General features: G+C 35.9%; 1 protein-coding gene across 1 annotated transcript in view; it reads right to left on the bottom strand.

Moving 5' to 3' along the window:
• Nucleotides 1-7,555: 7,555 nt before the first annotated feature.
• LOC311285822 (uncharacterized protein) overlaps nucleotides 7,556-15,247 on the bottom strand; it is a 37,232-nt gene continuing 29,540 nt past the window's right edge. Inside the window, exon 5 of the mRNA XM_084401626.1 lies at nucleotides 7,556-8,144. Within this exon, the coding sequence (XP_084257752.1) occupies nucleotides 8,009-8,144 (136 nt within the window). The 3' untranslated portion in view covers nucleotides 7,556-8,008. The remainder of the gene's footprint in view (nucleotides 8,145-15,247) is intronic.

The raw sequence follows: 15,247 nt of genomic DNA, 5'->3' as shown, positions 1-15,247 counted from the left end.
GCAGAGTGTTTTCTTTGCTTATATAATTGTCAGATAATTATTTTAATTCATGATGCTGAAAACTATATCGCTCGATCATCTTTATTTCTGGTTCCCTTTGTAACAAATGATGCGTTTTTGTAAACACTGTTACACACACCACAAACTCACTAAAGCAATTCACCCAACTAAAGCAAACACTGATCACCATAGTGGTGACCAAACATTTTCAGGAAAACAACATCTAAATCTCTGTTATTTCTCAATGAGAGCTTCTGTAGACGTCTGACAGACATAAAAGTCAAACTTGTTAGTAATAAGTGAAGCTGGTAATGCTGTTTGTGGAGTTGTTTAATCCTCCTCTGCTGAGATCTTGAGAGATCTGTTAGTGTTTAATGTTCTGTTGGGATTTAAAGTGTTTCTGTTGTCTGAGTTTTGTGGGTCACCATTGTGCTGAAGAGTAGAGCCTGTGCTTCAGTCCAGGAGAAGAACAAGAAACACTGATGATATGCTGCATGTTGCTGTATTTAAAAGGCAGAAATCTATTATAGTCATTTCTAGTAAGTTCTTTATTAGGTTGATGTTTGTATTTTATTTATTCAGTTAAGTTTCAGTTTAATGAATAGATATAAATGCATCAATGTCTCAACACACTTTTGTATGTTTTTTATATTAGAAACTTAAGACGTTGAGTAAAACATCCTTGAGAATTTTAAGGCAAACGTTTTCCACGTTTTCTAAGTACATTTTACAGTGTGAATATATTGTAAATATATTTGTCAATATATGAAAAGTGGCAATTCCTTATGTATTATTCAATATATTGTAATATATAACACAATATTCAGTATACTTACACCATATTTAATATAGTCGAAGCATTGTGTGGTTTTCCCTGTGATCAAGAAATGATGATGGGAAATAGAGATTGTGGGATGAGGACTTCCTGTTATTAAACACAAGTGGGTGACAACAGGAGATTCACATTTCCCTTTTCTCAGTAGATGTCACTGTTCTGCCATTTTCACTATGATGGGAATCTATAGTAGCTTAAAAATCAGTGCATTGTAATTGATCAGTTACTCAGTAAGCAGAAAACAGTACAACGGTACATCCTGCTAGCTGCTATAGATATTTGTACTAGTCATAATTGTTTCATAATTGTTAATTTTATATTGTATATATTTTTATATTGTTCATATTTATATTTATATTGTCTTTTTTTATGCTCGGAGCCTTGCAACGAAATTTCGCTCAACTGTGTATTGTAAAATGTGCAGTTGAATGACAATAAAGTCTGTCTAAGTCTAAGTCTAAGAAAACAGTAAACAGAAAATTGCAAACAACATACACAGCAAAATCCCCAGTGTTAAATTAACACTCCTCAGTGTACATGTGTCCACACTACAGGGTGTTAAAATTAACACTGAAGCAGTGTTGAAGTTAATGAGATAATTAAGTGATTAATTAAGTGATGATTGGCCATTAGTGGTGACACCTGATGTTAATAAGCAGAATCATTGATGGAAAGAGAAAAAACAAGAACAGAAAAAAGAGAAACACAAGAACTACAACTGACTTCGAGTTATTACACATTGTTGCACTTATTATTACCAGTTTGACTTTATTGATATGATGGGAAAAAGAGATTGTGGGATGAGGACTTCCTGTTACCCTTCCCCTTACCCGTCTGGGATCACTGGTGATCCCGGATTTTTGATGTTCAAAATTCATTACTCATAAAAACATCACACTCTTACTTGATCTGGACAAATTCAGCATCATAAGGAAGGTTTAATACTCCAGCTTCGATATTTGACCACTGTTTATGATTTAACTGGTTTGCAGTAACATTAATTTCTTAATTTATGCCAGGAGTGCAAAATAATTAATCTGTAACGATCGTTATTTTGAATAGAAATAATCACTCACAAAACATTCATTCTCGTCTTCTCCGGTTTATTTGTGCTCAAATACATATAATAAACAGAATCTGCCAGGGCTCTTAGTCCAATGGAGCGCATATTTGGAGAAATAATTATTAATTATCACATGCCAGTAAAAATTTTCATCATACAGAATAACCATTTCTATTCATTTTCCACTGAATTTTGCGATCTGAAGAGCTCAAACAGCGAACACCACGAGATGTGTGTCTCCTCTTCCTGATTTGCGTCAGATTTGACCTCGGAGAAATATGATTAGCTTGTACAGCCGTCAATCATCTCACGTGATTCAGCGTGACCTCTTCTGCATGACGCGTCCTGTGTACACTTCCTGATTCTGGACATCCGTGATAACAAAGCGAAAGTGACATCTCTTCACCTGAAACAAGCAGCTAATAAATGCACGATTTAAGTATTTATGTTTTGTGTGTTATTTTCGTGCGATTTGGGGTATTTTTATATGAATAAAGAATAAAGGTAAGAGTAAGCATAGCCCATAGCTTCATCTAAAATGCTAAATATAACATATTTCAAAATCTTTTTACGACTTGAAACAATTTTAAACCGCGACCGGAATATGATACAAATACTCGAAGGTTTTTTAAAAAGAGCTTTAAATAAAAGTGTAATATTAAAAAAAGTAATTGTGTCATGTAGCCAAAGAGTATAGAAGTACCAAGAGGCGAAACTCAATAGACCGTTCCATTGCAACAAACTCCCCCATGCGCAGAGCTGCAGCTCCGCCATCTTGGACTGAACGCAACACAGCTGTCTAGGATTGAACGATACCGGTTCAAATTCAAAAGCGGTTAAATGAACTAAAAAGTAGTTTCAAGTTTTTAATATCTCCAGAGCAGTCATCCCATGTCTCCCGGAAGATCCGGGAGTCTCCCGCATATTGATAGCGGCTCCCTGATGCCCGCAAATTAGCTAAAATCACCCGGAATCTAGAGCGAGCGAGCAAGAGCGCGCAGCTCCAAACCGTGTAGGCTAACGTTAGAGCACACGACAGAAAGGGTGAGGAAGCGAGATATCAACATATCAACCTAAAATATGGAACACAACTTGTTCAGATTTTTTGCTTTCATTTTCTTGCAGTTCTAAAGTAAAATATATTTTGTAATATATATATTTTATATAAAATATAAATAATTATATTTTTAAATTTGTACATTTTAATAAACTCAAACTTATATAACTTTTTTCTGTTTCACTTTCATAATTTATTTCACTTCAACAATAATCTGACAAATTAAAACAAGACCAACCATAGGTCTAAATTCCAAAGCATTCTTGAATTAACGTTACAACCATTTAAGTTTGGATAGTGATTTTCATGATTTCAAAAAAAGGTGACAGTTAAAGGGTTAATTTAGTGATAACAATGAATTAATAAAGCGGTCATTTGCCAGGTTAGGTGTTCGTATATCTCTGAAAGTATGCGATTTAAAAAGCCCATTTCGAGTCTTGACAATTTCGACCAAATACATAACATTAGCAAACTGTTACTGCAGTTATGGGATAGCTTTCATTAACATTACAGCACCTGTTATCGTTGACGTTAGCTCACTTTAAAGTTAATAAAACCTTTTCTACTTTACCTCTCTGGATCTTTGGGGAATCTATGAAATGCTAGTTGACTGGTAGTTGTTGCAGTTGATGGCAGAACACTGTTTTTTTCTTTGTTTCCAATTATTTCCAGACATAATGTTAATGCTGTACAGTAGTTGTGCTAACGGTAAAGCCGTTGGTTCAGTCCAAAATGGCGGCCGCGCTACCGAAGCGCCACCTAGTGGCTGTTGTCAAAACTGCAACGGAGTTTCGCCTCTTGTTACTTCTATACTCTTTGATGTAGCTTGAGGCTACTTGTTGTGCTAATGCACCTAATGCAGGAGCTTTCTCCTGACATGGTCTCACAATAGGCTTCATAAAATGCATAATTTTAGAGATATCATGCTCAGAATTGAAATGAAGCATGACCACAATTGTGGCTACACTTTAGTTGTGGTTATAAGTTGCTATCCTAAATTCACATCATATTTTTAGGCATTTAATAAATATTGTCTTAATATTTGTTGTTTTTGTTTTTATGTTTCAGCTTGTATATCTCAATGTTAATAACAGTCTGGTTAATTTTGAGTCTTGAACTGTAAACTCTCAAGGGTTGGCTTTCTAAATATATGTTGGTTATGTGTCTATTCAGAATGACTTATGAGCAGCAACCTTTTTATTTTGGGTATGTCATGTATGCAGCACTTGCCAAAATTGGGGGTGATGAGACGCAAGTGGGTGACAACAGGAGATTCACATTTCCCTTTTCTCAGTAGCTGTCACTGTTCTGCCATTTTCACTATGATGGCATAAACAAATTAAATAAGTAAATAAATAACTTTGAGTTCAAATATGAATGGTAGAAGCTTAGAAGATCCTAAATTTGAATCTGTCCTCCAACTTAAGTTTCTTCAGATGCAAAGACCTGATGTTGATGATTTTCCCACTGTACCAAAAGCATGTACAAAGGCCTGTATCTTGAAACATCTGATGACCTGCAGAGATATTCAAGGCACTTTTTCCTCATCCAACTGAAAAAAAACCTATAGGCTATTTAATATTGATATAGTATTCACAGAATTATTTGATTTACAAGTGTCATGTTGTAACACTTGGCCTAATCAAATGGTCAAATAAGAAAATAGAAAAGAAGGGTAAACATCCAAATGCTTCTAATTAGTCATTTTTAGGAAAGGAGCACATGAGAAACCACAAAAATATGGAAATATGTACCACACACACACAATGCATAAACAATTCAACCCCTCTATAAAGCATTTTGTTTGTTTTTTGAGTTTTGTACTTTGCTTGTACCCAGCATGCATTGGAGCATAGCACTTATAATTGTCACCATTGTTGAGATTCATGTGCTGATTGTTGATGTCTGTGTGTGTCAGCACTGGTCAATATTTAATGCTCATGTTTGTTAAAATCTTCAGATTTTTATAATACTGCTGGATCTCATGTTGCAGTAACACAGTGTTTGTAACATCAATATATGAAAAGTTCAGATGCAAAAGTCTCTAAGTGCTATCTGAAATTTTCTTCTAGAATGATCATTTTTAAAATTATCACTTTTGCATCTGAACTCTTCATATATTAATGGCACAACAAAACTGTGAGATGTGATTAGATTCAAATAACATCATCAGGTTATTTCAAGATGATTTTAAAACCATCAACAGGTAACCATCATCAGCTGATCTCAGTTTGTTTTAGCTTTATCTTCTACTGCAAATGTGTTTGACAAACACACTGTCACAGCGACCAAAATAGACAAAAGATTAAATAAGAGTTTAGAGCTCAACAACTGTTATGGTGACTTCAAATGAAACACATTAGAGTTAAACCTCTGTTAATTCTTAATAAAAACTTCTGTAGACGTCTGACAGAAATAAAGTCAGTCTGGTTAGTAATAAGTGAAGCTGGTAATGCTGTTTGTGGAGTTGTTTAACCCTCTGGGGTTGGCAAACGTGCCAGCACGTTTTGCAAAAAAAAATTCACATAGCAGCAAAATAGACTTAAAATACTCCGTCATTTAAGAAATATGTAAAAATAAACTGTGAAATGACTACTTTTTTATGTGTCCACTTACAATTGAAACAAAATATTGTGCTTTTGTAAAATAAAGAAAATAAACAGGCTGTGCTTTCAGCCTCTCCGTCTCCGTTGTTTGCGGTGGTGTAAATTAAACGCAATATGCGTTGACGTCACAATCGTGTTGCATTGTGGTATATGGAGCTGTCTGGGGTGGACGGGTTTAATTTACCCCACCACACATAAATCTATGATATATTAATTATTTTTAATTTTTTTATGTAAACAACTCAAACACACCTATATACATATAGAGTGCTGCATTAAACAATTTCATTAGGAAAAAAATATTAAAGTAACAACATGTAGTTTTTCAACCTTCATAATATATTTCCAAGACCCTTGTGATGGTACATCGACTTACAATAGGTTGAATGAGACGTCTGCCAGAGCCTGACGGGGTCTGTATCGCTTTTACTGGCACTATGTAACTTCGGGGTGCGGGTAGTAACCCGAGCACAAAAAGAACTACAAAATTCGACTGCTTTACGGCATACGTCACTTCGCCCACCACTTCCTCAAATTCGGCCGTGACAGGCCAACCAGCGCGTTTGTTTTCGTGCGTCTGTTTTCGTCATGGCTGAAGCAGCAGCGAAACGTAAGAAGTCCAAGGTTTTAGGCTTGTTCGACTTGAACCGGCGCTGCACAGACCGATCGGTGAATGACATCAAAGTACCGCGAGAGCGAATAGAAAGTAGACGGCACCTATATGCTTTTGAATTGCTCACGCGGTACTTTGATGTCATAAACCGATCGTTCTGTGCAGCGCCGGTTCAAGTCGAACAAGCCTCTTGTCGGAGTAGAGTTGGAAGAGGAAAAGGGAGAGTGATAAACTGAAAGGCAGGACGAGGATCTATATTGGTCGAGCGTTTGCTCGCTGGCGTGAGCTTATCGTCAGACCGATGCTGACTTGGCCGTCATGCTGTTGAACTAGTAAGTAAATTGCTTGCATACTATCTTTAGTTTTTCTAATCTGTTGTCTGCCTGGCTACGTTACGGAAACTATCTGGTCCTCCATTTATCTTCATGAATCAGCTAACGTTAGTAGATGAGCGAATTATCAATCTGGTAGCTAGTAAACACTAACATGCTAGTTTTAGATGGTTAGGATGCTATCGCTATCATTCTCGTTCAGATTTGAGCATTGCAATCGACATGCAAATCGCAAATGTTTGAGTTAAAATGTTAAGTCTACTAAACATGTATAAATTATGAAAGGAGGAAGATTAATAATATTATCATTGCCCATATGAAAAAAACCTGCATGCTTCATATACAGTAACAGCCCGTTCTCATCCCAAGTCATCATATACTGACGCTTTCAAAATTTCTTCAATATCTGACGCACAAAGCACCCTTTAACGTCCATATGAGACGCATAACCCTACCACAGACCTAAACCTACCCATAACCGAAGCGTCTCATATTGGCGCTAAGGGTGCTTTGTGCGTCGGATATTGAAGAATGTTTGAAAGTGACGATTTGGGGATGAGAATGCGTTGACAGTAACCGTAAATCATTTTACGACAGCTGCGGTAATGGACAATTCCGCTTCCAACCTGTAGGGCGACCGCAGAGGAAAAGTTCCATGTTGTTGCTTTAATAAATCAACCCCATAGTGGATTGATCAAGTGATCAAGGGCTTAGCAAGTTCCAGTTCAGCCTATTGCAAAGGTTCGTCAGTAGTGGGCACTCAAACAACGTAAGTAATGACTTACATCCGAGTGAACGAGACGGAGGGAAGGTAGCGAATGAAGGGCATGACAATTTTGGACTGGAACGCAGCCCTGGACCTTTGTATTGATGATGCAGGAAACAGCAGAAAGTGCCTGAATCTGATGTTTCTGTTCCTCTCTGATCACTTCAGTCTGATAAACCTGCTCTCTGCTGCCCCTGCTGGACTGGAGCAAATATAGTGCAATAAACAGATTCACAAGAATGAAATATGACATAAAAACAAAAATACAGTTTACTAAAATAATAATGGTTATTGACGATTTTATTAAAAGTAAGAAGCAATACAACTCAAAAGCAGTTTCACAGACACTCAATATCAGAATAACTGATGAATCAAGGCAATCTGAGACGCTTCAGACTTCAATATTTTACTGTGATTTTCACCTCAACACTTCAGACCAGCAAATGAGATGCAAAATAACAGCTAGAATAAAATGATATTGACATTATAATGTTGCTTATAATGAAGCAAGATATGAACACGTCAGAGGTTTGGTGTCCCAGATCATCCGAATTCACATCGCGAGAAACTGGATGTTGTGACTTTATTATAGCAATGAGAAAATAATGACAATTTTACATTTTCCTTCTAACAAATACATATGAACATCAGATGGCAGTGGTTTAAAAGACATTGTACATTCCCAATAGTAAATTAGTAAAAAAATAGAAGCAAAACCACAAGATTGGATTAAAACTTAAATCTCACAAATCCATTTCATCTTGTCAGAGCATAGGAGATCATTCCAGTTGTTCACGGTGTCTTTAGTAGGATTCAGTTCAACGCAGTCTTCATTTCCACCTAAATTATTTGGCTCACCGCTGAACCAAAACCTGAATAACATACACCAGTAATTAAGAAACCCAATAATATTCACAGCACCACAATAGCAAGTTTTAAGGGTAAGATATAATAGTGGAGAAAAGAAAAACAGAGAAGAGTTTCTCAATACAATATATTTATGGGAATTGTTTTTGTTGTGGTTGTCATGATTGTGGTTGTGGAAAAGCTGTGCATGATTTATGAAGGTTGTGATGTTCTATATTTTAAATGAGAATAAAACTGACTTAAGGGACGGTGGCCGAGAGAGCTCAATGCACTGCAAATGAAGAAAACACATGCAAATAAAGAAAACACCAGCAAATGAAGAAAACACATGCAAATAAAGAAAACACCAGAAAAATGAAGAAAACACATGCAAATAAAGAAAACACCAGCAAATGAAGAAAACACATGCAAATAAAGAAAACACCAGCAAATGAAGAAAACACATGCAAATAAAAAAAAACACACGTGCTGCAAATACTCAAAATGCACATATGATCATGATGTTCAAATAAACAAAAAACTCCACTTTCAGGTCATCGACAACCACCCACAGAGCAACATTTTGACGTCCCAGATCCGGCCCACATCTGGCACCAGTGGAAAGATGATCTGGCCCATATGCAGCGTGGAATGACGGCCCTTGGGCGGACCGCTCCTGTTTGCCAGATCTGGGCCACAAGCAGGCCATAGCAATGCCACATCTCAGCCAAGAGCAAAGAAATAAACCAGAACTGGACCTTATCTGAGACACAAAATCTGTGTATATTAAATATGGAGTCATCTCAGCCTTGATAAGCCTGTTAACAAGCAGAATCACTGAAGGAAAGAAGAGAACAGAAAAAGAGACGAGCAGAAACACAAGAACTACAACTGACTTCAGCCACAGCCTCAGATGAAATCAACTGAAGAGAAAAGAAGACATTAAATCTGTGAAGATCTCAGCAGAGGAGGATTAAACAACTCCACAAACAGCATTACCAGCTTTACTTATTACTAACCAGACTGACTTTATTTCTGTCAGAAGTCTACAGAAGATCTTATTGAGAATTAACAGAGGTTTAACACTAATGTTTTTCATTTAAAGTCACCATAATGATGATTATTGTCAAACATGTTTCAATGCATGCTGGGGGTTTTGTACTATGCTGGTAACCAGCATGCATTGCAGCAAGGTACTTTTGATTGTCACCATTGTTGAGATTCATACACTGATTGTTGATATCTGTGTGTGTCACTGTAAGTAACATTTTTGTGCTCATATTTGTTAAAATATTTTAATTTATAAGTATAATACTGCTGGATCTCAAGCTGCAAGAACACGGGGTTTGTGATGTGAATCTATTAATGGAATAACACAATAGTTATATTCAAAAGACATCAGTAAATTAGGTTACTTCATGGTGATTTTTAAAACATCAACAGCTAACCATCATCACCTGGGGCCCGTTCTTCGTACGTCGCTAACTCAGTTAGCTGGATTTGATTGTTGGCGATTTGGCATGATCTTGGATTGTTTGGTTCTTCGACGCTCATCCTGGACTTGCTGTCATAGCAACAGGTCCGTAAGCTTAAACCTGCTCGGGAGCAGGCTTATTTCATGTTAACAGGATTGGACTGCGGCTTTATAAGCGGAGCTGATACGGGAAGTCCAGCGCAGCGCGATAGTGCACTTTCTGAGATATATATTTTTTCTCGTGACTCGTGAGATTGTCGTTTAGATTATTAATTTATTGGAAACGCACATTTATTTTTGACTTGTCGGAGTCGGGCTTTAACTACAGCACAAACTGTTTGCATTGCCCTAAGATTATTTGCGAGTGGCTCTTTCCTTTACACTATTGGAGATGTGGAGAACTTGATGGAAAGTGCTGTCTTTTTTCATAGGTGATTATGACATGTTCCTGCCTGCAGACAGGTGTTTTATGACCCCATTCTCTGACCCAAACCAGTTACAATGCAGCTCCAGGACAAGGGCACACAATGAAATGAACTTTGGCTAACTAAAGGGAAGATTTCAGTGTCTGAAAAGTCTGAGGGTTTCACACCTGACAGGGCCTGTGACATTGTTGCATGTGCCATATTACACAACATTGCCAAAAAAACAAAAAACAAAAACTTTTCATGAAATGTTTAATAAAAGACAAATATGCTTAGTTCCTTGAGTTTTATTTCAATTGTTCTTTGTAAAGAAAAGCCAGTGGTCAAGTGCCTGCAACAACAGATATTAGACACATGCCTCATGCAAAGGAGACGTTGTCTATACACTGCCCACCTGTAGGCCTATGTCTCCTCTGTCTGTGCAGACTCTTCTGTAGGCCTTTCTGTAGATGTGGAATCCTTAAACTTATATTGCAGCCATAAAGCATACAAGTATAAATTAAGTAAAGTTATTTATGCACTTGCAGGTAGGCTAGTTCCTACATATGACAGTTATCTGAGAGGGTTTATTCACTGTCCAGTGCAATGGAAACAAATGGACATTACAAAGTCTTATACTTTCTTTCCTTTGGAAAGTTAGAAAATGTCCACTTACTGCAGATATTTCAGCCACCACTTTCTTGGGAACAACCCAGCTTCACTTATTACTAACCAGACCCAGCGGGCACCTTGATGTCAAAATTATGTCAAGAAATAGGTCAAAAATGAAAGTCAAATTGACGTCAAAGTGTTGATGTCAATTTGACGTCAAGAGTTTGACCTCTGCTGATGTCATTTTGCCAAACAAAAAGGTGAAACGCATGGCCGTACACTTATTACCAGCTTCACTTAAAACTAACCAGATTTACTTTATTTAATTTCAATTTTAATGAAATCATTTAAATTTTGCATTTTAAAGTCACCATGATGGTGGTTAGCGTTTGCTTTAGTTGTGCTCTTGACCCTTCACTCTTTAATATAAAATTTTCTTTGGCTGCTATAATTGTGTGTTTATAAAGCACATGTGTTGTTGCTAAAAAAGCCATGAGCCTGTTTATTGATGATGACGATATCATCTTGTTAATGCCTAAATCACTGATCATCTGATTATATAGGACTTGTGGCTTTTATGTTTTATTATAATAGAATCCATTAAATTTTACAGCATGAGAGCAATGTTGTTTATCAAATAATATAAATGATTCTAAAAACATTTAGTGCATTAAACTCTTTCATCTACATTATTACTTAGCCATCAAGAATCAGTGTATGACTCTCAACAATGGTGAAATGCTTCATGCCGCAGTGCATGCTGGGTACCACCAATCAAAACTCACCAAAATCTCCCAGCATGCATTGCGGCTTTAATAAATTATGCAGCTGGAGTTGATCAGATTATCTGGATATTTTGTTTGATTGTCACCATTGTTGAGATTCATATGCTGTTTCTTGATGTCTGTGTGTGTCTTAGTGATAGCATAGATTAATGGTTTTTGTGCACTAAATAGTTTTTAAAAACCAAGTATATTCTTTGATAAACAACACTGAGTCATATGACTTCTATTATGAATAAAAACAGTTTTAAAACCGCAAGTTCGATTTAATCAAAACATTAGACACTGAATAAGATCAGAGATTCAGGCATATACATGATGATATCATCTTCATCATCAATGAAAAGCCATCATCTCCTGATCTCATGGCTTTTTTAGCTACAACAATTGTGCTTTATAAACACACAGTTATAGCAGCCAGAGATTTTTTTTATATATATTTAAGAGTTAAGGGTCAAGAGCACAACTAAAACAAACGCTAACCACCATCATGGTGACTTTAAAATACAAAATATAATTTCATTAAACTGGAAATTAAATAAAGTAAATCTGGTAATAAGTGTACGGCCATGCGTTTCACCTTTTTGTTTGGCAAAATGACATCAGCAGAGGTCAAATCTTGACATCAAATTGACATCAACACTTTGACGTCAATTTGACTTTCATTTTTGACCTATTTCTTGACGTAATTTTGACATCAATTTGATGTCAAATTGACATCAAATGCCCACTGGGAGATACAAGTGTTGGTGTATTATGTAAAAGTGCACAAAAGAGGAAAACACAATGTAATTACAATGAACTACACTGGGGGAAAATGTGATCAATAACTCATGGCAAAATATTTTTACATTAACATAAGTTTATCAGTTTTCACTTTCACAAGTCAAAGCAATTCATCATTACTCAAGATTCAGTTGAAATGACTATACGGCCTTAATTTAATGCAGCAAAAATTATTTTACAGTGTAGGCTACTAAGATCTTTTCTTTTTTTTCCTCAGCCTTTTTCTTGGTTTCTTTTATAAACAGACAACCATTTATTTAACAGTGCCTTTTATAAAAGAGACTACCCAGTGGGCATTTGATGTCAATTTAACATCAATATGACATCAAATTGATGTCAAAATTAGGTCACGAAATAGGTCAAAAATGAAAGTCATATTGACGTCAAAGTGTTGAAGCCCTGATCTTATTCAGTGTCTTATGTTCTGATTATATAGACTTGTGGTTTCAAAACTGTTTTATTCATAACAGAAGTCATTTGATTCTACAGCATGTCTAGCAGTTTTGTTTATCAAATAATGTACTTGGTTTTTAAAAACTATTTAGTGCACAAAACCCTGTCATCTATGGCATTACTTAGACGCACACAGACATCAAGAAACAGTGTATGAATCTCAACAATGGTGACAATCGAACAAAATATCCAGATAATCAGATCAACTCCAGGTGCATAATTTATTAAAGCTGCAATGCATGCTGGGAGATTTTGGTGAGTTTTGATTGGTGGTACCCAGCATGCACTGCGGCATGAAGCATTTCATTGATTGTCACCATTGTTGAGAGTCATACACTGATTCTTGATGGCTAAGTAATAATGTAGAGGAAAATGTTTAATGCACTAAATGTTTTTAAAATCCATTACAGTCTTCGATAAACAAAATTGCTCTAATGCTGTAAAATTAAATAGATTCTATTGTAATACGTCATAAAAACCATAAATTCTATATAATCAAAACATTTGACACTGAACACGATTAGGGAATCAGGCATTTACATGATGGTATTGTCGTCATCATCTATAAACAGCCAACATCCCCTGACCTTATCTTCTCATGACTATTTTGCCTATAACAAGTATAGCAGCTAAAGACCTTTTATATTAAAGCGTGAAGGGTCAAGAGCACAACTAAAGCAAACGCTAACCACCATCATGGTGACTTTAAAATACAAAATTTGAATGATTTCATAAAAATGGGCATTATATAAAGTAAATCTGGTTAGTTTTAAGTGAAGCTGGTAATAAGTGTACGGCCATGCGTTTCACCTTTTTGTTTGGCAAAATGACATCAGCAGAGGTCAAACTCTTGACGTCAAATTGACATCAACACTTTGACGTCAATATGACTTTCATTTTTGACCTATTTCTTGACCTAATTTTGACATCAAGGTGCCCGCTGGTTAGTAATAAGTGAAGCTGGTAATGCTGTTTGTGGAGTTGTTTAATCCTCCTCTGCTGAGATCTTCACAGATTTAATGTCTTCTTTTCTCTTCAGTTGATTTCATCTAAGACTGTGTCTGAAGTTAGTTGTAGTTCTTGTGTTTCTGCTCGTCTCTTTTTCTGTTCTCTTCTTTCCTTCATTGATTCTGCTTGTTAACAGGCTTATTAAGGCTGAGATGACTTCATATTTAATATACACAGATTTTGTGGCTCAGATAAGGTCCAGTTCTGGTTTATTTCTTTTGCTCTTGGCTGACATGTGGCCAGAGGTGTAAAGTCCAGGTTCAGAAAGTAAAAGTCCTCCTCAGTATTGTAGCGACAATGAATTGTTTAGGGAATTATTAACTCAAATGGGGGTTAATATTCATAAGATGATGAATATATATATATCGTATACATAGGGCTGGGCGATTTAAATCGCGATATTGTTATGCGCATCTCGTCAGTAAAGCCGGTTCCTTGATTAGTAGTAAATCGCCATCACCTGCTTTCAGATGGAGCGGCATTTACTACAAAGAGCCGTAGTTAACTGACAAGCTGAGCCATATCGCATTAATATCGCGGACGTATCGCCAGCGATAATTAATGCGATATGGCTCAGCTTGTCAGTTAACTACGGCTCTTTGTACACAGCAAAAACACCAGTGTTAAATTAACACTCCTGGGAGTGTATATGAGTCCACACTCAAGAGTGTTAAAGTCAATGAGATAATTAAGTGATTAATTTAGTGATGATTGAACATTATTGAAGACACCTGATGTTAACAAGCAGAATCACTGAAGGAGAAAATCACAAATTGTAAGTTACAGTTATGACGATCAATGGTTGCTTTAGTTGGGCTCTTGACCCATATATTATTAACTTTAGATTTTGTTTGTCTGTTGTTCCTGAATTATAATCACCAGTTGAACAACGAAAAAAGTGATCTGATGGTGTTGGTTATGTTATGACAATCATCATTTGAACTTGATCACTGAACTCATTAAAATCATTCTTTCTGACTTTGATTTATGTTGTTGGTTAGTGAATCTGCATAAATGCCCAGAATTTTTCATATAATATAAAGGATTTCTTAAAAGTTGTTTTAAAAAAAAAATCATTATTTTAGGCACACACAGATGTCAAGATTCAGTCTATGCATCTCAACAATGGTGAGGAGCAGAATATTCAATTAGGAAAAGTAAATTACATAGACAATTCAGATCATAATTTATTCATACCGCAATGCATGATGGGAGCCATTAATGAGTTGTGATTGGTGCCAGCTACTGCAACATGCTTTATTATTGTCACCATTGTTGAGATTCACAGGCTGATTATTGATTTCTGTGTTTTAAATGAATTTATCTGAATGTCTTTTGATCAGAACAATGTTTATTAAATATTTTGAATTATAAGTAAAGTACTGATAATCAAAGGGTGAAGAATCTCTAAACTGCAGCTAACAAGTTAAACCAAACTATCTCAATAAGTTTCCTTTTTCAGATCACAGCATGATTATGTCAAAACATAACCAACACTATAAGATAACATTTTACTTTGTTCATTTAACTGTTATAAATCAATAACAGCAGACAAACAACAGTAAATATTAAAGTAAACATATAATGGTCTAGAGCCCAACTAATGCAAA

Source organism: Rutilus rutilus, assembly GCF_951802725.1.
Source record: "Rutilus rutilus genome assembly, chromosome: 2".
Taxonomy (NCBI): Eukaryota; Metazoa; Chordata; class Actinopteri; order Cypriniformes; family Leuciscidae; genus Rutilus; species Rutilus rutilus.
This window is presented reverse-complemented; position numbering and strand designations above follow the sequence as displayed.